Source organism: Phocoena sinus, chromosome 16 (genome assembly GCF_008692025.1).
Source record: "Phocoena sinus isolate mPhoSin1 chromosome 16, mPhoSin1.pri, whole genome shotgun sequence".
Taxonomy (NCBI): domain Eukaryota; kingdom Metazoa; phylum Chordata; class Mammalia; order Artiodactyla; family Phocoenidae; genus Phocoena; species Phocoena sinus.
Window position 1 is genome coordinate 3,790,196 of NC_045778.1, and position 24,975 is coordinate 3,815,170.

The 24,975-nt window shown below is 45.2% G+C and overlaps 1 protein-coding gene across 4 annotated transcripts in view; it reads left to right on the forward strand.

Annotated features, from left to right (window-relative positions):
• Positions 1-24,975, forward strand: part of DISC1 (DISC1 scaffold protein) — a 347,039-nt gene that overhangs the window by 224,310 nt on the left and 97,754 nt on the right. The window contains exon 10 of one of the 4 annotated variants that reach the window (XM_032609171.1): positions 9,354-9,804. The exons of the other annotated variants lie outside the window; for them this stretch is intronic. Coding sequence (XP_032465062.1) covers positions 9,354-9,427 — 74 coding nt within the window. The 3' untranslated portion in view covers positions 9,428-9,804. Of the gene's footprint in view, positions 1-9,353; positions 9,805-24,975 lie in introns of those variants that run through there. 4 annotated transcript variants of the gene reach the window in all.

Sequence of the window (24,975 nt, forward strand, 5' to 3'; positions counted from 1 at the left end):
CTCTCCCCTTGCGGAGCACAGGCTCCGGACGCGCAGGCTCAGCGGCCATGGCTCACGGGCCCAGCTGCTTCGTGGCACGTGGGATCCTCCCGGACCGGGGCACGAACCCGTGTCCCCTGCATCGGCAGGCGGACTGTCAACCACTGCACCACCAGGGAAGCCCGGCACTGGAGGTAAATCTTGATGGAAGAGTGAAATTTCATCAGACAGAGGATGTGGGTCGGGCGCTTGGAACAGAGGGAGGGCGGATTGCAGGACAGACCTTGGTGAACCGCCTTGGGCGTGCTGCTGCGGAATCATAGGAGGTCTTGGATTAATAGTCAACCTTGCTGTCGTTTCTTTGTCACCGTGTCTTTTCTTTGAAATGAATGGAGATTTTTCATCTTTTATCCTTGTTTTTCTCCTCTGTGGGTTACAGTGGCAGGTTGCTTTATTTTCCCTTGATAAACTGACTGGTCCAGATAGCATTTCAGTTATCATTTATGGAACAAGGCCACAATATTTCTTTTACACACAGTGCTGACTAAATTGTCCATTCCCTTCCTTTTCCTTTTTCTGCAACAATCTTCAGCCTATTTGTACCATCTGAAAAACTTCTTTGCAGTGACATTTTGCAGTCATTGATTGTGGAGTCTACCGCCTTGGGCTGCTGTCAGTGCTGGACAGCAAAGTTACGTGGCTGATTCTGAGCCGGTCTGCCCGTGCTGGTGTAACAACCAGGCCCCTTGGTGCATTGTAACACCCTGTTTATTTCACACCCGATCACTGGCATATTGAGGAACAGACAGCGCTTTCTCTGTCAGTGTTTCCTTTAAGGTTATCTTCAGCCAGGGGTGTCTTAATTTTTGTTTTTTCTTAAAATCAGAGAAAATCTAGTTTCAAGTGGTAAATCACCAAAGGAGGATTTTAGAGGCTCATTCCTGGGGCAAGGGGGAGAAGGTACTTGATTAAATATATGCAAGCAAATACATATTGAGTCTCGTCACGAGAGCATTTCTACTTCATGAGACGAAGGAGATGTGGTTGTGGCCATCAGGGAACTTAGAATCATGGAGAATTATATTAAGTATTAGCTATTAATATTAGATAAAATAGCAAGATGTAATCAAGTGAATTAAAGCAGTATAAAATGTACACAGGAGTGTGAACAGAGAAAGGGCTAAAGCCAGATATACTTGGTTTAGTTCCATCATGACTTTGACCTCCAGCAAATGTTAAATAATGGTAATGATAGGATTTCATACAACCACACATCATTATCCAACCGTGTACTTGTCTGTGTACTTAGGATCTTAAAAAAGTAACATACTGACTCTAGAAAGGAAGAATTACATATTCTTGTTTTTCCACGTTTTCGTGTTGAGGGGAACTGCAGGCCGCTCAAGTGGACAGATGTCCAGAAGACGAGGGGTGCTCGCCAGGAGGGCCTGAGATCTGTGCTGGGCAGGGGAGTGGAGGGAAGGATATTTTGGCTGAACAGAGGTTTCCTTTAACTGAATTGCAAGGGAGGCAAAGAGGAGAAAAACCTGGACTTTGATTCCTTCACTGTGGAAAGTTCTAGAGTCAATAGAAGACCGTAAAACACAATGTAATTTGGGAATTGATGTTGAAAGTCAGCGAGTACAGTTGAAGATAGTTGCTGCCTATTTCCATCAATAAATTTCCATCAATAACTAACCAGACCAGACGGGAGAACCAGGCAACCAATAATACCAGAAAATTCCCATAACACAGTGAGGTTTTCCCCAGTCAGTCAGCCACACACTGACTGTCCTGAGGGTTTTCAGATTAGTTTCCAAGGAGTCAGGAAAAGGATAGAATTCTACCTTACGCTCCCTACCTAAATCTCTTGGGCAGTGGTTCTCAAACTATATAGTGTGCATCAAATTCACCTGGTGGGCGTGTTTAAAACACAGTTTCTGATTCCACAGGTAGGTCCTGAGAATGTGCATTTCTAAGAAATTCTCGGGAGACACTGATGCTGCTAGCCCAGGGACCACACTTGGAGAACCACTCCTTTGGGGCCGGTGGGACCCGTGACCAAGTTCTTGTGTTGGCCCCTGGGCTCTTATCAACACTGAGATCACTTTGGAAAAAATCAAACTATGGAAGAGGATCTTGGTCTACTACTGAATCCAGTCCTTTCCTTTTGTTATTTAAAGTGGCTCTAAGTTTCATCTACTTAAAATGCTGCATCTGGGCCTTCCCTGGTGGCGCAGTGGTTGAGAGTCCGCCTGCTGATGCAAGGCACGCGGGTTCGTGCCCCGGTCCGGGAAGATCCCACATGCCGCGGAGCGGCTGGGCCCGTGAGCCATGGCCGCTGAGCCTGCGCGTCCGGAGCCTGTGCTCCGCAACGGGAGAGGCCACAGCGGTGAGAAACCCGCGTACCGCAAAAAAAAAAAAAAAAAAAAAAAATGCTGCATCTGGTTTTGAGTGGTCTGATTAATTTGTGGATGAAATTACTCCTACGGCAGTAAGTATTTATTTAGAGTGTTCTCCTTTCCCTATCAAAGCCTGAGGTTTGATTTCTTTATACATATATTTGGATCATCGTCATCCTTCATGCTGAAATGAGACAGCAAAGATCTCAGTCACCCCAGTGTATTTTTAGTATCCAAGTACAGGCACTTGATTATTGTTTTCTGTTGAGGCTGTCACATGTTCCAGTAATTGCCAATAAAAGAGAAAAGCGCTTTTTGTACATATAGTACCGAATAGGTTTGTCTACAGTGGCCAAAAATAGAGTTTTCCTTCCATGTTATTTTACACATCCTACTCCTGCCCTGCTTCCCAAAATAGACATATAAGACTAGATTTATTGGATTTTCGTGACTTATACAGAAGTACATACGTCATTTTAGTGTATCTAGGATAAAGATTTTCTTCCTAGAGTAAAAGCTTCTGAAACTATGCAAATAAAGTTATGTTATTTATTATAGCATTAACTTGAGATACATTCTTCTGAATAGTTCAGCCTGTGTTTGGGATTTAACTTTCTTTTGCCCCCATGTGTATACAAATAAATACGCCTAAAGTTTCTTGAGGAATGGGATATTTACCTAGTTTTAATTTACCTTCCTTCTGAATATTTATTAAATACAATGATGAAAAGAGTAGCTTTAGGGCTTCCCTGGTGGCGCAGCGGTTGAGAATCCGCCTGCCGATGCAGGGGACGCGGGTTCGCGCCCCGGTCCGGGAAGATCCCACATGCCGCGGAGCGGCTGGGCCCGTGAGCCATGGCCGCGGAGCCTGCGCATCCAGAGCCTGTGCTCCGTGACGGGAGAGGCCACAGCAGTGAGAGGCCCGCGTACCACACACACACACACAAAGAGTAGCTTTACAGTGAGAAGTCCAGCAGATCCCATCTTAATCAAGTGATCAAAGTTAACATGAGTAACTCCCAGACTGAAGTCCTGTGCCACTTGATGGGAAGCAATGAGAAGAACACGACCTCAATCTGGGATGTTCTGGAACCCTCCTACACTGTTGGTGGGAAGTAAGTTGGTACAGCCACTATGGAAAACAGTATGGAGGTTCCTCAAAAAACTAAAAATAGAGCTACCATATGATCCAGCAATCCCACTCATGGGCACATATGCAGAGAAAACTCTAATTTGAAAAGATCCATGCACCCCAATGTTCATAGCAGCACTATTTACAATAGCCAAGACATGGAAGCAACCTAAGTGTCCATTGACAGACGAATGGATAAAGAAGATGTGGTACATATATACAATGGAATGCTACTCAGCCATTAAAAAGAATGAAATAATGCCATTTGCAGCAACATGGACGGGCCTAGAGTTTACCATACTAAGTGAAGTAAGTCAGGCAGAAAAACAAATATCATATGATATCACTTATATGTGGAATCTAACATATGATACAGATGAACTTTACAAAACACAGACAGACTCACAGACATAGAGAACAGACTCATGGTTACCAAAGGGGAAGGAGGGTAGCGGAGGCATAAATTAGGAGTTTGGGACTAGCAGATACAAACTACTATATATAAAATAGGTAAACAGCAAGGACCTACCATATAGCACAAGGGAACTATATTAAATATCTCGCGATAAACTATATAAAATATTATTGGGACATTTGAAACAATTTAAATGAAACCTGAGAATTTGATGATAGTCATCTGTTAGTATTAATTTCCCGATGTCGGTGGTTTCTTGTACTTATGTAGGTTATGTGCTTGTTTGTAGGAAATACTGACGTATTCAGGAATGAAGGGGCGTAGGGTCAACTCTCAAAAGGTTCAGGAAAAATAAAAGTTTCTCATATTGTATTTGCAACTTTTCTGAACCTCGTGATTGTTTACAATAAATTCACTGAGGGCATGCATTTTAATCCACGAATCAGTGGAGACAGAGGTACAGTGTCTGATTGTTTGGCCTCTTCTCAAGGCTGGCAATCTACAACCACAAAATTCTCTCCCATGTGTTTAGAGATCATAAAGTATTCCTGGTGCTTCCTGCAAGTGGGAGGTAGGGTGAGTCCAAGGTGAATGCAGGCCCTTCCTCGGGATAGCACAGTGGTGTGTGAACATGAGAACAAAACAAAACAAAACAAGCGCTGACTTGTCCGCCCGATGGCCAGGCTGAGCTCTGCACGGAGCTGGCTGTGCTGCACCATGCTTTGTAATTGATGATGTAGGTTCTCCAAGGCCGCTCAGGTGCCTTGACTGTGCTTCTGGGCAGATATCGTGGTCATGTTTCTTGACTATATCTGAAGGCAAAATGTGAGCGGCATATGTACTGGAGAAGAAACACAAATAGAAGGAAGTACAAAAAGAAAAAAAAAATTAGTGGATTCTATTTTGTTTCCTTCCAGTCAGTCTCATGAGTGAATGACGGCATTCAGACATTTTGTCGGGATGTAGTTTTGTAAGCTGAAGAGTCGCGTCTGTCTTTCACTTCTGTGCTTTGTCCCTCCCCCAGGGGGATATCCGTAATCCCATTTTTTCCAGCAAGCTTGCCCTCATGGCTGGTGGGGCACCAGTTTTATCTCTTGTTAAGGCTGTCATTTTATGGCAAACGCTTAGTAATGCTTCACTCTGGGGTAGAGAAGAAATTGGCCTTTTCAGCCACGGAAGTCTTCGAATGATGGCACTCTCAGTCAGCTTGTCTCGGAAGCTTCAGTCAGAGGCCTCTTCTAGAAAGGCTGCATTTCCTTTGTTTCCTCTGTGCTCGCAGCAGGGCAGGGCTGGGACGGGAGGGTGGCGGGGTGGACACGGAGGCCCCAGGACGTAGAATTCAACTCTTAGGGTTGTGCAAGGGCAGGGTGGGCGCCTTCTTAAATGTGTCGTAGGTACCTCACTGCCTCGTCCTGGTCCTGGTCCTGCAGCCTGGCCGACGACCATCTGGGTTCATCTCTCTTTTGTGTGTCAAGAAGCAGCCAGGAGATGCCAATGCTCGGAATTTTTCCCACCATGCTCCCCGATATCATAACCTCTTTTGACAAGTAGCATTTCCAGGGTATAGTGGGTGACAGTTTCATCACATTTTTGCCATCACACGAGATACCAAGTTTCCAGCCACATACCCAAAGCTCTGTTTTCTCTACTCGGCCAAGGCCTCGTTTTGGTTCTGTTTCTTGTAGCATCCTACTTCCAGGTAAGAAATTCTGTATCATTGAGGAATTTTATACAGCTGTCAGTGACAGAAGCCTCCACACAGTGCCTCAAATGAATTTGCTTTTCTCTTGCAATGAGAAACCTGGAGGTAGGCAGCCCAGGGCTGGCGTGGTGACTTCCTGAGACCCATGATCCTTCTGCCTTCCCACTGAACCATCCTTAGCATTGCTTGTCGCCTTGTGTTCACAATATGGCTGTCCCTTCTCCAGCATTGCATCTGCATTCCGGTCAGAGAGAAGACAATGGGCAAAAGGTGCATGCCAGAGGAGTCTACCTCTGTAGTAAGTAGGTTTCTCACAAGCGCAGCCAGGAGCTCATGCTTCTGTCCCCTTGGTCACTGTTGTGTCCTCCAGCAACGCTGTCTGCAAGGGAAGCTGAAATCTCATTGTTACTGTTTTATAAATTTTGTTCTCCTTTACTTTTATTTTATTTACTTTTAGCTAAGCACATTGCCATCCCCAACAAGTTTGCTTATTATGGGGACAATAGCCACTGGGCAGGTAGTCTTGTCACAGCTCTGCTTGGCTTCTTTTGCAAACATGTCACTTCACATGACAGGGAAATAGCCATCTAGGTAGCCTTTAGCAGGCTCCAACTTGCACTACTGCCTCGTCATCCCCACTACAGAAAGGAACGTTTTTGCTTTCACTTTCTGAGTGTCAGCCTCAGGGAGCACTCTGGGTCCTCGGGGGTGGCACATCCATCCCTGTGGTCGGAGGGACACGAGCCACACTTGTCATCTCTGCCTTACACAGGGGGAGGGGTGGTTTCCCCGAGGATGGGACAATGAGAGATGAAAACAGGTGACAATATTGCTACCCTTAATTGAGAGAGATCTGATCAGTTAATATATATTGACAAAGACAAAAGAAGAGGACTGCAGGTGGAAAGGAAACCATATTTGAAGCAGGAACGTGAGTAGGGTGTACATTGTTCTATAAGGATCGGGAGCCTCGCTGACTACAGAAGACCAGGAGCCAAGGATGAAACAGGGAGGGGCCGAGGGGCTGAGAAGCATTTCCGTTCCCTCCAGTGAGGTTGTTTAGGCTCTTCCGCCTACAGAGGTGACATGATCCATTGACAAAATACCCCTCCAGCTTACTCCTCTGTCCCACTCGGGGTTTTCTGTTTCTTTTTATGTTTAATATCATTTTTTAAAACATCTTTATTGGAGTATAATTGCTTTACAATGTTGTGTTAGTTTCTGCTGTATAACAAAGTGAATCAGCTATACATATACATATGTCCCCATATCCCCTCCCTCTTGCGTCTCCCTCCCTATCCCACCCCTCTAGGTGGTCACAAAGCACCCAGCTGATCTCCCTGTGCTATGCAGCTGCTTCCCACTAGCTATCTATTTTACATTTGGTAGTGTGTATATGTCCTTGCCACTCTCTCACTTCGTCCCAGCTTACGCTTCCCCCTCCCCGTGTCCTCAAGTCCATTCTCTACATCTGCGTCTTTATTCCTGTCCTGCCCCTAGGTTCATCAGTACTGTTTTTTTAGATTCCATATATGTGCGTTAGCATATGGTGTTTGTTTTTCTCTTTCTTTTTTTAAAAAATTTATTTATTTATTTTTGGCTGCTTTGGGTCTTCGTGGCTGCACGCAGACTTTCTCTAGTTGCTGCGTGCAGGGGCTACTCTTCGTTGTGGTGTGCGGGCTTCTCATTGCGGTGGCTTCTCTTGTTGTGGAGCATGGGCTCTAGGTGGGCGGGCTTCAGTAGTTGTGGCATGTGGGCTCAGTAGTTGTGGCTCGCGGGCTCTATAGCGCAGGCTCAGTAGTTGTGGCACACGGGCTTAGTTGCTCCGTGGCATGTGAGATCTTCCCGGACCAGGGCTCGAACCCGTGTCCCCTGCATTGGCAAGTGGATTCTCAACCACTGCGCCACCAGGGAAGCCTGTGTTTTTCTCTCTCTGACTTACTTCACTCTGTATGACAGACTCTAGGTCCATCCATCTCCCCATTCACTTTTTTTTTTTTTTTTTTTTTGTGGTACGCGGGCCTCTCACTGTTGTGGCCTCTCCCGTTGTGGAGCACAGGCTCCGGACGCGCAGGCTCACGGCCATGGCTCACGGGCCCAGCCGCTCCGAGGCATGTGGGATCCTCCCGGACCGGGGCACGAACCCGTGTCCCCTGCATCGGCAGGCGGACTCTCAACCACTGTGCCACCAGGGAAGCCCCCCCACTCATTTTTGACATACATTAGTTAGCATTAGGTTCAGCTGAGACAGAAAATCTCAAATGATCGTTACTTATAGTTGCTTAAAATAGACATGATCTTTTCTCTCACATAAAAGCCCAGGTGGGCAGCCCAGGGCTGGCATGATGCCTCATGGTTTCAGGGACCCGAGCTGCTGCTACCTTGTTTCTTTATATGTGGCTTCAACCTCCTGGCCTGTGGAAACTTGATCCAGGCAGCAGGATGGAGGCAAGGACGAAGTGTAAGGTACTGTGCATGCTGTCCCTTAAGGAGGGGTCCCAGAAGCTGCCCAGTGACACTTCCCCTTAAAGCCCTTTGCCCAGGTCTGTCACATGACCACATCTAGCTTCAAGGAGGCCAAGAAATGTATTCTGAGGGGCCCAGCTGCAAGCTGTATTCTGTGGGTGGACAGGAGATTGGATATTGGGAGGCACAGCCTCTTGTTAGCCGCTCTGTCTGAAGGTCAGTGTAGGCATCCCCCAGCCGTGGCTCCCAGGGGACCTGGGTGGCATGAATCTGTACTTGTTCCTCCCAGCAGCCCCTGGGCATTTCCTACAGGGGCGGATCGTACCTCTGAAAACAGCCTGGGGAGTGTCAGTAGCAGCTTTTACAGGGTTATAAAGCATAGCTCTTCTCCACAGAACAACGTAGAATCCTGACAGCACAGGAAGTTTTGCATCCCACTCCTGGACATATATCTGGACAAAACCATAGTTTGAAAAGATCCATGCACCCCTATGTTCATAGCAGCAATATTCACAATAGCCAAGACATGGAAACAACCTAAATGTCCAGATGAATGGATAAAGAAGATGTGGTACATATATATAATGGAATATTACTCAGCCATAAAAAAGAATGAAATAATGCCATTTGCAGCAACATGGATGGACCCAGGGATTATCATACTAAGTGAAGTCAGTCAGATAAGGAAAGACAAATACCATATGATATCACTTATATGTGGAATCTAAAATATGACACAAATGGACATATCTGCAAAACAGAAACAGACTCACAGACATAGAGAACAGACTTGTGGTTGCCAAGGGGGAGGGGGGATGGGGGAGGGAAGGATTGGGAGTTTGAGGTGAGCAGATGCAAACTATTATATAGAGAATGGATAAACCACACGGTCCTACTGTATAGCACAGGGAACTATGTTTTGTGATAAACCATAATGGAAAAGAATATGAAAAAGGATGTATATATGTGTGTGTGTATATATATATATATATATATATATATATATACATGGGAATCATTTTGCTGTCCAGCAGAAATTAACAGAACATTGTAAATCACCTGTACTTCAATAAAATAAAAAAAGAAGTTTCACTTATTTTTAGCTGAGATAGAGAAGAGTAGTAGAAAGTTTTCCCATGGAAGTCACCTAACTGAATTCTCCAAGGAGACACCATAGCGTCAAACTGCATAGGTTGAAATTTTTTAGAAGGATTCAGAGTTCTTGGATCTCAAATCTCTGCCCTTTCTCCCGCGTAGGACTTGCACAGCACGGCGTTGCCTCCTGTGACCCACAGAGGCACATGTCGTTTGACCTGAGACCTCTTATTTGATGCTACATCTTTCTTTTCTCTGGACATTTCTTTTTGGTCTAGAAAAGAAAGCTTAAGAAAACTCCAAGAGTTGGAAATAGCAGCGTTCACATGATCCTTTCACGTAATGAAGGCTACCTGTCTCGAATATGCTCTATAAAAGATCATTCCATCTTTTTCCTGCGGCTTTACTGGACAGAGCTAGTTGTTTGAAAGGCTTCTGTTCTACTGAGGAGAAATCAGACTTGAGGAGTGTATTTCATCCTCACGGAACGAATACATCTCACTCTCCGTAAAGAAAATACAGGTGTGTGTTACTGCCTGACGCGTCGGGTAATAGGAATCACAGGGATCTCTTGCATTTGGGGAGTGTGTTAGGGCTTCCAAGATGCTTCATGTAATACTGTGGGCTCCAGATAGGATAATGTACAGTTAAGAATCACATAGGCAGGCGTTTTTATAATGAGGAAAATTCAAGTTAAGAGCTCTGTTTGCTTTCCTGAGGTTACGCAGGGACGAGCATGTCTCCTCTTCCTGTGTCTTTCTCCTCTGGTTGCTGCAAAGCCAGGGGAAGCCAGGATGGGTCAGGAGTAGGGCTGGGGGACGGCGGGATGGGGCTTGGGGAGCACAGTGGCAGACCTCAGAGAGACGAGCCATTTGGGAGGGACAATTTTCCTCTACCTTTCTAGGTTCTTCTGGCTGGCTTAATAATTAAATTGACTAGAGACAGATTAACAGGAGGAAAAAAACAAATTTACTTACATACAGGGGCTCCATGAGAATATGAGGACAGTCAGGCAACGGAGGCTGCGCTATTCTGAGCTAAGGGGACGGGGGGATGTCGGGGAAGACAGTTCACAGGAAGACGGAAAAGCACGTGTTTGTTAAACAGATGTTTGCTGGGCCGAAAGAAACAATGGGACACAGAGAGGAACTTTAACAAACAGGCTCCGTGGTTTGTGACCACCTAGAGGGGTGGGAGGGAGGGAGGCGCAAGAGGGAAGAGATATGGAAACATATGCATATGTATAACTGATTCACTTTGTTATAAAGCAGAAACTAGCACACCACTGTAAAGCAATCATACTCCAATAAAGATGTTGAAAACAAACAAACAGGCTTTGCTAGATTCCTCCCTGTCTCCCACCTAATTCATACTATACTGATGGATGTGAACGCTCCCTTCCTGGGACAGGTCAGCTATCCAAATTCTTTTAGTCAGTGAGGGGGAGGTTAAAATTTCTGCCTTAGTCTTTTGGGCCTTGACTGTTTTCAGTTCCAAGTAATCCTCATACCAGAGTGGCACATTTGGGGATGGCCAATTTTGCACCCCTACAGAGCCTATCCTTCACCCTTCCTGCATGGTTATGAAAAATAGGGTATTTGCTTTCCAGACACAGATTTTCACCTCTTCTTGATGAATTAGGGTTAATATTATGAATACTAATTATTAGTTAAGTAGTATTCTTTGACTGTTCATATGATCACACTTTCTTTCTTTCTTTTTTTTTTTTTTTTTTGCGGTACGCGGGCCTCTCACTGTTTTGGCCTCTCCCGTGGCGGAGCACAGGCTCCGGACGTGCAGCCTTAGCAGCCATGGCTCACGGGCCCAGCCGCTCCGCGGCATGTGGGATCTTCCTGGACCGGGGCACGAACTTGCGTCCCCCGCATCGGCAGGCGGACTCCCAACCACTGCACCACCGGGGAAGCCCTGACTGATTTTCTTGATGGATCATCTGTGTAATGTATACACAGTTCAGTGACACTGATCTTGTTTTGTTGTTAAGACAGCTTTGACAATAAGCCTCTCCTTTGTCTTTGATTCTTAATTCAGCATTAATAAAACATCCATTTCTGTTATCATCCGTAGCAGCGAGAAATGTGTTTCAGACTTTGCTGTGCTGCTGTTCTCAAGTTCTTGGTGGATTTTCTTTTCTTGTTTTGCTTAAAAGGTTTAGCGAGTGAATGGAAGGTCACATGGGGACAGCTAAGCTTCTCCCTGGCTTGCCACTGGGGTGTGTTTGTCACAGTGGCCAAAGTGCATGTCTACTGCGGGGATTAGTTAATCCATCCTTAGCTAATTTCCTATTTTTTGTTTTTGTGGCTGAAGTGCCTTACCAGGCATATTGCTGTTGAGACTGGATATAAAGACCTTTTCTGATTAGTTCTTTTTTTTTTTTTTTTTTTTTGCGGTACGCAGGCCTCTCACTGCTGTGGCCTCTCCCGTTGCGGAGCACAGGCTCCGGACGCGCAGGCTCAGCGGCCATGGCTCACGGGCCCAGCCGCTCCGCGGCATGTGGGATCTTCCCGGACCGGGGCACAAACCTGTGTCCCCTGCATCGGCAGGCGGACTCTCAACCACTGCGCCACCAGGGAAGCCCTCTGATTAGTTCTTAATCTTAATTGGAATGAGTCAAAATGAGTCCTGTCAGGATGTCTGTTTTTGGCTGTGAGTAATAGCTATTGCGGTCTCTCTCACAAACTGAATTTTGCGTATAAAAATAACGTGAGAAGTGTTTAAAAACAATTTTTAGGTGTCCTTTCATACAACTAGGATTTGTGTACTTTTATTTTCCTGTGGGAACCTATTGTTTGTGATCAGTGGCTGAAGTTTAGATTTCCAGGCCCCAGGCAACATCTTGTGAGGGTTTCCCTGCATCCCTCTGGAGCAGGGATTCTCAACCTTGGTACTGTCGACGTTTTGGACCATATAACTCTTGTTATAGAGGCTGTCCAGTGAGCACATTGAAGGATGTGTAGCAGCATCTCTGGCCTCTGCCTATTAGATGTCAATAGTGCCCCCTCCCCAGTCGTGACAATCAAAAATGTCTCCAGACTTTGCCAAATGTCCCTTGGGCTTAGGGCTGCTGGAATTAGCAAATAAAAACACAGGACACCCAGTTAGATTTGGGTTTCAGATAAACTGTAAACATTTTTTTTATTGTGGTTAAATATACACAGCATAAAAATGACCATTTAAACCGTTTTTAAGTATAAAGTTCAGTGGCATTAAGTACATTCCTTTGTTGTGCAGCCTTTACCACCATCCATCTCCAGAACTCTTTTCATCGTCCCAAACTGAAATTCTATCCCTAGTAAACACTAACTCCCTCTCCCTTCCTCTTAGAGCCCCTCCCCCGACCAGCCCCTGGCAACCACCGTTCTACTTTCTGTCTCTATGGATTTGACTAGTCTAGGTACCTCATGTAAGTGGAATCGTATGGTATTTGTCCTTTAGCATTTGTCTTATTTCCCTTAGCAGAATGTCGTCAAGCTTCATTCATACTGTAGCATGCATCAGAATTTCCTTTCTTTTTAAGCCTGAATAGTATTCCAACGTACAAGTGTACCACAGTTTATTTATCCATTCATCTGTTGATGGACATTTGGGTTGCTTCCACATTTCAGCTAGTGTGAATAGTCCGCTATGAACATTGGTGCTTATGAATGATTTCTTAGTAAAGTATGTCCCACACAATTTCAGAATATACTTATATGTTAAAGATATGCCTTGTTTATCTGATACTCAAATTAACTGGGCATCTGGGCATCATCAAGCTGTTGTATTTGATTTCATCCGGTCAGTAATCCTACTGAATGGAGAACCATGGCCCTAGGCGCTGCCCTCCTTCCTTGGCCCTGGCTCGGGGCTGCAAGGACAGCTGTCATCCCTGAGATCGTCACATGTGACTTGCAGGTAAAATCTGGGAGATTCCAAGACCCCCCAGCCCAGAGAAGCTCATGCAGTGCAATGTGGACACCATTAACATCTACTTCCCTTGAACTTCGTGAATCAACAGCAATTTGCTCTCAATTTGGGAAAAGTGATGGAGGTATCGACCTACTGTTTTCGCTCTGTTTTGCACCCACGGTGGTTCTGGTAAATTAACGTGTATGAAGGTGACTGTAGAGAAATAGTATCATGATCAGATTGTTCAAAAAGTCAACTTAAAGAAACAAGGTGGGATCCTCACTGGCTACTTGTCTCCATTTCGAATCGTTTCTCTTTTTCCATTTTGCTTTTTCGACCACCCAGAGAAGCCACTTAATAGGTTATTTCTACCTGGTTGAGGACAGTCACGTGTGGCCGTCTAGAGCATTGCCTCCGAGGCACAGGGACTTGGGTGAATCCTGGCTCTGCACCGCCAGCCTCGGTTTCCTCATCAGGATAAAAAAATGACATGAATGCCTTCCTCAGTGGGGTCCCCAGGAGGGTAAAGGAGGTCATTCGGATACAGCTCGGGCTGTGGGAATATCGGGTACATGTAGGTGCTCAACTCGACTCAGCTTTGAGCTGGGGTGAGGTTTTGGTGGCAGAAAGGTAGCAGTAATTGCTAACATTTATTAAGTGCTCACTGTGTACCAGCCTAAAGTCTTTGCATGGATTGTTGCTTTTGATCCCGTGAGGATCATTGAGCCGGTGAGGTTTGGACCATTATAATCCCCTTTCACAGATAGAGAACTGGGGCACGGACAAGTTTACTTTACCGGAAGTGAGTGGTGGAGCTGGGGTTGGCCTTGGGGCATCCTGATTCCAGACTGAATAGTCATCCTAACCACTGAGCTACACTGCTGTCTACACGGGGAGTGGAAATGATGCATGTGGGGACCACCGAGGCGGGAGGTCCCTCCCTTCAGGCTCCAGGAGAGGTGCCTTTGCAGCCCCTCAAGCCCAGCCCCAGGAAGGATGCTCCTTCTAGAACACCTTTCGTGTTTCCAACCTACTCAGAACCTCTCGCCCTCCTCCCCCCGGCCCCGACCTGGCAACATATCACGGCAGTCAGGACTCAAGCCACCAATCCCCAGCTTGAGAAAATGCGATACTGATTTTTCACAAAAACCAAAACGGTTTTAATTTTCCTACACTGACTCAAATAGGAAGTCAGGCAGTTACCACATAGCTCTCCTGCAGGTGGGAAACCATGGCCTTGGGCTCCCGGGGCTCAGCACTCTTGCTCTCCTAAGGACCCTGCTTCCCAACCCACCCACTCACCACGTGTTCCAAGGTGTCGACAGCTTAAACTTTTGATGGGAAATGTGGCCTTTCTTTCTTCTGTGATGTTTTGGGGCCTGGGAAGGAACCTTCCCTCACTGACTGCGGCGGGCAGACCTCACCTCACCTGGGCTGGTTTTTCTTCACTGGAAAACTTTACACCCACGTGCACACTTTCAGACGCACCTGTGGGGTGCATGTACAGGCTACTTCTAAGGGTTTCTGCCCAAGAAAGCATGGCTGCTGGGTGTGGATTTGGTCCACGTGTGTTACATCATGCAGGAAGGGTGTCAGCATTTAGCTCGGTGGCTTTTGAGATCCTCCTATGACGACCTTACATAGGGCGTCAGATGGTGAGAACCAGAGCCTCCTGAGACCCAGAAGCAAGAATTCTGCTCTGAACAGCTTCGTCTTCTGGCTGGAGCACTGTTTTTCACAAGAGGAGGCCTGGCGGGGGCTTAGGGGTATGTGTTTGGTTTCTGAAGTCATAAAACCGTGCACTCATTTGGGTTCATTGGACAAGTCCTGCTGTGTCCCTTTATTTGTTCTTTCCTGTATTACGGGCTTAAGGGTGGCTTGTTTCAATGTCTCTTTATTTTCCCTGAAAGCTCAGTAACGATTTAATGACAGAATTTAAGGAGCTTGTTATATAAATACAGGTAAAGGGAAAAAGATGAACGTTTTCCCCCAGTGAGTAAGGGTGACCATCAATCCAAGGAAAGCAGCAGAAGAAAGGGCCAAGGAGAGGCCTGTCCCCCTCACTGTCCCCCCGCACTGGGGGGACAGCCCACGCCTGTGCCCCCGGAGCCTCCAGGCTGAGCACACACAGCTGCACCTGCAAGGGAGGCTGTGAGTCTGTTCACGTGTTGGAACCGGGAAGGAAGGAGACCACATTTGAGCACCAGAGTTACCTATGGGGCAAAGCTATTCTCCTGGAAAATCTAATGAAACACTTTCAGTGTGATGTTCAGCAGACAGCGTGTGGGGCGGGTGTGACTACATCTGCGTGGGCGACATGAGGATAACGGGCCACATGAATGATGCAGAAGAGGAAGAGGGGCGATCCTGGGAACCCTAATTCTCCTTAGAGAGATGCATGGTATTCCCCGGCCAAGCAGAAGAGGGAAGCAGCTGCTCTGTTGAGACAATGGAAGGACGCTTGCAACTTTTTTTTTTTTTTTTTAATGATTCTCTTGTTGCCCTGTGTCAGTCAGCTCAGCACTTGTCTGTCTTACGGACAAGGTGAAGTTGGGATGGCCTCATATATGGCAAGATAATTCTGGGGGCAGCTTGAGGTTCAACCTGATGGTGCTACGGAGGGACTTGAGAACTTGTCTGGAAACTTTGCCTGTCCCCCTGCATTCTTCCCATGGGAGACTGCTCTGGCCTCTGGTCTTTATCTAAAATGTGGGTGATAATAGGATTAGCAACTCCGTGGTGAAGTTGTGCCCCCAGGAAAATCTTTAGAAACAGCAGAGCCGTGTGGAGCGGGCAAGGCTTCCGTCATAGTCGAGAATTCCTGGTACTGGGCTGTTCAAGCTGCAGCTGATTGGCTGCTGTCAGGGATCATAGCAGAGAATTTCACAGTCATGGAGGAGGGGACAAGATGACCTCAGAGATTTCCTCCAGCAGTGAGATAACACATACAAAGTCCCCCTTATTATACCCGTAATGGGGTGAATTGTGTCCCCCTGCAAAAAAGATATGTCCAAGTTCTAACCTTTGGTACCCGTGAATGTGAATTTACTTGGAAATAGGGTCTTTGAAGAGATAATTAATTTTAGCTTCTTGAGATGGAATTATCCTGGAGTTAGGGTGGGCCCTGAATCCAACGACTGGTCCTCTTTCAAAAGAAAGGAGAGGGCGGTTTGAGGCACAGAGACCACAGAGGGGAAAGCCATGTGGAGGTGAAGGCGTCTGCAACCAAGGATGCCGAGGGTTGGTGGCCGCCACCAGGGACTGGGAGAGAGACCTGGGACTGATTCTCCCCAGAGGCTCTGGAAGGAACCAACCCCATCACACCATGATCTTGGACCTCTGGTTGGTGGAACTGTGAGACAATAAATTTCTGTTATTTTCAGCCACCCAGTTTGTGGTACGTTGTTACAGCCGCTTCAGGAAACGAATTCAACACCTGACTCATAATAAGCACCCCATGAATGCTAGCTACGAAGACTGCCGCTATGGTGACTGTTAGCCCCAGGAGGACGAGGTGTTCTTGCAGAGAATTAGTTATTCCACTTCCAAGAACCTTCCGGGCCACAGAATGTTGTTGTCAGCTGACCTACTGAAAGTAAAAGCTCTTCGACTTTTATTTCTTCTTTGTGGATAGACTTCAGAGAACAGGGTGCTTGTTTAGGAATAATCAATAGAATTATTATTGGTATTAATCAATAGAATGTTGCTACAATCCAAACCCATATCAAAAGTAGGTTTATATAAAAAGCACTAGTGTGTTATCTCCATGAAGTATAGAATATAAAGTTCAGGGTAGTAAAAGTCCGAATGCCAGATCCAGTGTTACAACGTCAGTTATGAAGGGGAGAGAGCTCTTCCTGGATGACCGTCTTACCTACACATTCCAACAGCCGTCTATCCTCCTGGCCCAGGACAGCTGGATCTGGGGATTTAGCTGTTGCGACTTTTATAAACTTGGTGATCGGTGTCAGGCTTTCACATCTGTACCTGACCCAGTTTCAGTGGCTGCCTTTGAGTCTGAATGTCAAGAGATCAGGCTGAAGGAGAGCTGGGGGAGGGCAGGTAATAACACTTTTACACACAGTAGGAGGAAAGCCAAGGGGAACAAAGAGAGAGGAAGCTCCTTGGATTGAAAGACAGGGGCAGAGATTTATCTTCCACCAAATCTAAGGACTGAGAGCCTGGATGGAGAGAGGGTTCAAATGTGAATTCAACTCTCATGCTCCCTTCGTGACCTCCTTTAAGAAAAGCTGGCTTTGAAAAATGAGACTTTCCCAAGGGGTATGATACATTGTCTTTATCACTTCATGTACGTTTCTCAGAAATCCATTGGTTTCCTGGAATTTTTACTTAGAATTCCAGATAGTCCAGCAATAGTGTTTTAAGTACCATGGTTTTCACCCACACCGTGGATGGCACATGTGTTTGCTGCAGAGTGTTTCTGTAGCCCAATCATAAAGCCTTTGGGAACCGTGATAGCACCAGGGATTGTCCTTCCAACTCAACACTGTCTAACTGCAAAGAGAATCCCCTTTTCTCTGAGACAAAGGATGGGAAGCCTCAGCGTTCGCCTTCCCTGTCTGGATTTCCACCCTATTGCAGCTGGGTCACAGGATCTCCACTGATAGCCCATTATTGGCCTATAATTCCAAGACCAATGTTGCTTCCAAAGCATGAGGCATATATGCACACTTCGAGATTAGGAACACTGAGACAGGGTCATCGGGTTATTGATTTATTTTCTACTTATTTATTTTTATTGAAGTAGAGTTGATTTACAGTGTTGCGTTAGTTTCAGGTGTACCACACAGTGGTTCCATATTTGTATAGCTTATACTCCACCTGAAGTTATTACAAAATGGTGCCTGTGTTTCTCTGTGCTGTATCCTTGTTGCTTATCTATTTTATACATAGTAGTTTGTATCCCCTCCCCCTATCTTGTCCCTCCCCACTTCCCTCTCCCCACTGGTAACCAGTGGAGAGTTTGTTCTCCGCATCTGAGTCTGTTTTGTTATATACGTTTGTTTGTTTTGTTTTTTAGATTTCACATATAAGTGATAACACAGAGTATTTGTCTTTCTCTGTCTGACTTGTTTCACTCAGCATAAAACTCTCTAGGTCCATTCAAGTCGTTGCATTCTTTATTATGGCTGAGCAGTATTCCATTATATATATATATATATATATATATATATATATGGACTCTCTATATAGAATATGTATATATATATATATATATATATATATATATACACGTAACTCATCTTCTTCACCATTTCTCTATTGATGGACCCTTAGGTTGCTTCCATATCCTGGCTGTTGTAAATAATGCTGCTATGAACATCGGAGTGGCATGTGGAGATGCCCTCTGCTTGCTTTCTGCCCGGGTGTCCTCGGTGGGAAGGCCGTGCCCTCTTGTGCTTGCACCGTGCGAGCCGTCCACGGAGGCACGCTATTGTTCTCGCCATCCTTCCTCTCCTTCTCGCCTCCCCAACTCCTGACAAAATATGGAAATCCTGTCCCCAAGTAGTCGTGATCACAATACACCATCACACAGCCAAAGGAATGTATTTTTAACCCGGAGACTTCGAAGATGGCTTAAATCATTCCTGCTGTCGTCTATTAGTCTGCTGCCGGCTTGTTATTTTTCCCAGGAGTAATAAGCCTTGCAGCCCCGCTGCCCAGAGCACATGGCCGGCTCCGGGCACAGATGGGACGGCTCATCCAAGTGCAGGTCATCGGCCTACTCGGAACAGCCAAGGGAAGGTGCTCAGGACCCGCCAGCAGATGCTTCTTGCAGACAGTTTGCAGTGGATCTGGGTCAGGAAGCCCAGTGTGGCTCAGGAGTTCAGGGGGGCAGAAGAGGGGCTTTTGGTGGCTTTAAAAATCAGATGGGAAGAAAGAAACAAATGCAGGGGAAGCCTGGTTTGCTCTGGAGGCTGCGAGAGGAAGGTGCTTTGAAAGAGGGCATTCCAGATTTTCTTTTTCCTTGAGGGGCAACTACTCCTGACTTTCCTCAGGTCTTGTATTTCAGGGGCATTTGATGGGGGCGTGGCAGGGGCAGTGGCTGCTCAAACCTGACTGCAGTATGGGTCTCAGTGGCAGAGGGGTCCGTGGAGCCAGCCACAGGCTGTGGACCTCCAGCCTGGAGTGAGAGGTCACCCAAAACCTCTGGGACCCGTTACAAGGCAGGGGATTTGAGATCAAGCAGGCACTCACTATCAACATCACTGGAAAAAAAAGAAAAAAGTTAAATGGGGAATTTCAGAAAACAAATTGAGAAAATGTTCCCGTTAACATTTTCCTTTGGGTTTTGAACTGGAAGGACCTGAGAGAGCGGGTATTTTAACCCTTGCAACTTACAAATCAGGCATGTGAGGTCACACAAGTTTAGTGGCAGCTTCAGAGGCTCAAGTTCACAGGGAGCCCGTGGCCATGTGTGGATCTTGTGGCTGCTGGTCCAGTGTTCTTTTCACCCAGCATCCCTCTAAGTGATTTGCACGTTAAACAGGTTGAGTCTTCACCGTAATGGTGTGAGGTTGCTGCCGTTCTCTTGATCCACTGTCGACCAGAGTCCCATGGCTGGGAAGTGACAGTGGGATTCCAGCTGGGTGGTGGGCCCTGGGAGCTGTGCCCTGGTCACTACCCCACGTGGCCCGCTCAGCCTTTTGGTGGCTGGTCTGAGATCCTAACCACCACTTATAACATACCATCCCTGGGGAAACATGTGTTCTAGGTCCTAAGAGAGAAAGGACCCATCAGCACAGATGGGCACCAGGGGACCCGGGAACTCAGGGCTGTTGCTTGCTGCAGCCGTTGGGCAGAAAGAAAGCAGAATGATGTCGTAGGAAGCGCTGATGGCTTGGGGACTGAGTGGAGATTGCCAGCCTGATGCAAGTCTAGTTTCAGGAGCCCGCAGGTGAGCAGAGGTCTGGATGGAGGCCCAGAAACCACTCAGATTTACTGTCACTTCCCCAGATGCTGCTTGAGTAGCCAGCATCGCGCTTCCTGTATCTCACCCGACAAACTCAAGGTGGGGCAGGTTGCTTCCCTTTGGGTCCTTCTGCTTTTGGTCTACTTCTGAATATCGATTCCCAAACTAGACTATGCCTCAGAGACCCACTTTGGCTGAGTCCTGGGGTCATGTTCTATCCCGGGAGGAATCCCAGGAGATTGAGTTCACTCTCAGTTGCCCAGAGTGGAGCCAGACCACCCCTGCCCTCTTTAAGGTGGTCCTGATTTCCTGGTGGTCCCCTGCATGAAAGAAGCCAGAAGCAGCCTGGACTCAAGATGTTCAGAGCCCCCGTTAGGAATCACGCTAATCTCAGACAGAGGAGTGTTCAACTCTGCACAGCTCCTCCTGTTATTATGCATTTGTAGGCATGTGGATCTACAGAAGGTGCCTTAGGGACTTGCTTATGACGTAGTGACCAGGAGAGGGTTCACTTACAAACCTTTGACCTGACTCAGCAGTTCCCAGCAGGGTCCATAAATGTTTGTTGATTCATTGAGTGACTGAATGAACCAAAGTAGGCTGAGAAGTGTTTCCAGAGCAATAGGAAGTCTGCACTGTTCTGAGACACAATTAATCTACTTGCTATATAGCTCAGTTTCAGCATTGACCTGTGTATTGCTGCCGCCTGTGGGGAGCCAGACTGTTTGTACCGTGTGATTATAGCTCGGCACTGACACCTAGTGGCAGTGTCCTTAATTGCAAGCAAAGTGCCTGTTAAATCAGTGGCAGTGTCAAAGCATGGTATTCCTGAGAATGGTGCCCTTGGAGTTATGCAGAGTGGTAGCCCTACCTAGGAAGATGTAACCTTGCAAAATAATCTACCAACATGACCATGAGTTTCTTGTCTTCTCTTAGGGGTGCATAATTAGGACCATCTGATTAAATGGTCTGAATTAAATTTCTGATTCTGACAGTAACCTAACACACAGGAATAATTTTTCTCATTTTACATGTTAAGAAGTGAATGTAAGGTTTGGTAACATGCCTGAGCCCATGGAAGGGGCTGGGTTTGGATCACATTTTGCCTATGCTCTTTCTCTGAGCCTCAGTGGCACCACCCAACTCCAGGGGCACCATCCACATTAGAGGTCATGTGCACAGTACTTCTGGAGTTGTGCAAATTGCAGCTGTCTTCTTTCTACCTCACCCCTCTGCCCCTTCAGGAGCCGATTTCTTAAGTCTGTTCAGTATTCTAGGTTCAATGAGTGACGGAGGCTATGAAATAATCCTAAAATTCATAATAATATATCTTATACTAGATGTATTTAATATTTATCTAGTATTAATATACTATAATTAAAATTTTCTATTTTTCTTGCAACCTGTGAAAAATCATATCATGCCTCTGATCCTCAACCCTGGAGAGCTCCAATCAAGTTGTGAAGCTCCTTTACAAATTAAGCCCATTTATACTCATGTTAGAAAAACCCAGTGTAATGATATGTGAAACGGAGGCTATCTAATGTCCCTGGGCCACCTGCTGATGGGCACTTTCATGATGACGACAGTGAAATTGATGATAATGACAATAGCGGGAGATGATAAAAGTTAACAGTTACTGAGTACCCATTATTTCCTTGACTCCTTACAGCCACTTTATGAGGGAAGTACAAGTATTGACCTGATTTTCAGAGGAACTGACGTGCTTGCCCAAGTTGACTGAGCTGATAAGTGTCAGAACTAACCCAGGTTAGCCTGAGTGCAAGGCCTTACTCTTAACAACGTATACTGTACAGTCTCTCAATTATAAGAAGAGCTTCAGACTCTTGCTTTGAAAGCAAAAACAAGTAAGTGCTATAATAATGAGCCTAAAAATGACCCTGCACAAAATAAATTATCCAGCCATCTGCCACCTCTAAAGCAATTCTGGGTAAAGCGTCTGTCCTTTTGATTATGAAGCATCAGCTACATCTTCTTAAAGCATTTATTCTTGTCCCTAGTTTTGCGATATTTCATGGTATCTGAATTTGTGAATTTCTGGAAAAAAATACTCCAAGCTCATTTTAACCTGGCTTCTTTCAAAATGAAATATATTTCATTAAGCATATCTATGGGTGCTGTAGACCGAATGTTTGTGTCCCCCCCAAATTCATATTCATTAAATCTTTTTTTTTTTAATTTTATTTAATTTATTATTTTTATACAGCAGATTCTTATTAGTTATCCATTTTATACATATTAGTATATATATGTCAATCCCAATCTCCCAATTCATCCCACCCCACCCCCCGCTGCTTTCCCCCCTTGGTGTCCATACGTTTGTTCTCTACATCTGTGTCTCCATTTCTGCCCTGCAAACTCGTTCATCTGTACCATTTTTCAGGTTCCACATATATGCGTTAATATACGATATTTGTTTTTCTCTTTCTGACTTACTTCACTCTGTATGACAGTCTCTAGATTCATCCACGTCTCTACAAATGACCCAATTTCGTTGCTTTTTATGGCTGAGTAATATTCCATTGTATATATGTACCACATCTTCTTTATCCATTCATCTGTCGATGGGCATTTAGGTTGCTTCCATGACCTGACTATTGTAAATAGTGCTGTAATAAACATTGGGGTGCATGTGTCTTTTTGAATTATGGTTTTCTCTGGGTATATGCCCAGTAGTGGGATTGCTGGGTCATGTGGTAATTTTATTTTTAGTTTTTTAAGGAACCTCCATATTGTTATCCATAGTGGCTGTATCAATTTACATTCCCACCAACAGTGCAAGCAGGTTCACTTTTCTACACACCCTCTCCAGCATTTGTTGTTTGTAGATTTTCTGATGATGCCCATTCTAACTGGTGTGAGGTGATACCTCATTGTAGTTTTGGTTTGTATTTCTCTAATAATTAGTGGTGTTGAGCAGATTTTCATGTGCTTCTCGGCCATCTGTATGTCTTCTTTGGAGAAATGTCTACTTAGGTCTTTTGCCTATTTTTGGATTGGGTTTTTTTTTAATATTGAGCTGCATGAGCTGTTTATATATTTTGGAGATTAGTCCTTTGTCTGTTGATTCGTTTCCAAATATTGTCTCCCATTCTGAGGGTTGTCTTTTCGTTTTCTTTGTAGTTTCCTTTCCTGTGCAAAAGCTCTTAAGTTTCATTAGGTCCCATTTGTTTCTTTTTGTTTTTATTTCCATTACTCTAGGAAGTGGATCAAAAAAATCTTGCTGGGCTTCCCTGGTGGCGCAGTGGTTGAGAGTTCACCTGCTGATGCAGGGGACACGGGTTCGTGCCCCAGTCCGGGAAGATCCCACATGCCGCAGAGCAGCTGGGCCCGTGAGCCATGGCCACTGAGCCTGTGCGTCCGGAGCCTGTACTCCACAACAGGAGAGGCCACAGCAGTGAGAGGCCCACGTGCCGCAAAAAATAAATAAATAAATAAATAAATATCTTGCTGTGATATATGTCAAACAGTGTTCTTCCTATGTTTTCCTCTAAGAGTTTTATAGTGCCCGGTCTTACGTTTAGGTCTCTAATCCATTTTGAGTTTATTTTTGTGCATGGTGTTAGGGAGTGTTCTAATTTCATTCTTTTACATGTAGCTCTCCAGTTTTCCCAACACGACTCATTGAAGAGACTGTCTTTTCTCCATTGTATATCCTTGCCTCCTTTGTCATAGATTAGTTTGACCATAGGTGCGTGGGTTTATCTCTGGGCTTTCTATCCTGTTCCATTGATCTGTATTTCTGTTTTTGTGCCAGTACCGTGTTGTCTTGATTACTGTAGCTTTGTAGGATAGTCTGAAGTCAGGGAGTCTGATTCCTCCAGCTCCGTTTCTTTCCCTCAAGACTGCTTTGGCTATTTGGGGTCTTTTGTGTCTCCATGCAAATTTTACAATTTTTTGTTCTAGTTCTGTAAAAACTGCCATTGGTAATTTGAATAGGGATTGCATTGAATCTGTAGATTGCTTTGGGTAGTAGAGTCATTTTCACAATATTGATTCTTCCAATCCAAGAACATGGTATGTCTCTCCATCTGTTTGTATCATCTTTAATTTCTTTCAGCAGTGTCTCATAGTTTTCTGCATCCAGGTCATTTTGTCTCCCTAAGTAGGTTTATTCCTAGGTATTTTATTCTTTTTGTTGCAGTGGTAAATGGGAGTGTCTTTGTAATTTCTCTTTCAGATTTTTCATCATTAGTGTATAGGAATGCAAGATATTCTGTGCATTAATTTTGTATCCTGCAACTTTACCAAATTCATTGATGAGCTCTAGTAGTTTTCTGGTGGAATCTTTATGATTCTCTATGTATAGTATCATGTCATCTGCAAACAGTGACAGTTTTACTTCTTCTTTTTCAATTTGGATTCCTTTTCTTCTCTGACTGCCGTGGCTAGGACTTCCAAAGCTATGTTGAACAATAGTGGTGAGAGTGGACATCCTTGTCTTGTTCCTGATCTTAGAGAAAATGCTTTCAGTCTTTCACCATTGAGAATGATGCTTGCTGTGGGTTTGTTGTATATGGCCTTTATTATGTTGAGGTAGGTTCCCTCTATGCCCGCTTTCTGGAGAGTTTTTGTCATAAATGGGTGTTGAATTTTGTCAGAAGCTTTTCCTGCATCTATTGAGATGATCATATGGTTTTTCTTCTTCAATTTGTTAATATGGTGTATCACATTGATTGCTTTGCGTATATTGAAGAATCCTTGCATCCCTGGGATAAATCCCACTTGATCATGGTGTATGATCCTTTTAATGTGTTGTTGGATTCTGTTTGCTAGTATTTTGTTGAGGATTTTTTCATCTATGTTCAGCAGTGATATTGGTCTGTAATTTTCTTTTTTTGTAGTATCTTTGTCTGGTTTTGGTATCAGGGTGATGGTGGCCTCATAGAATGAGTTTGGGTGTGTTCCTTCCTCTGCAATTTT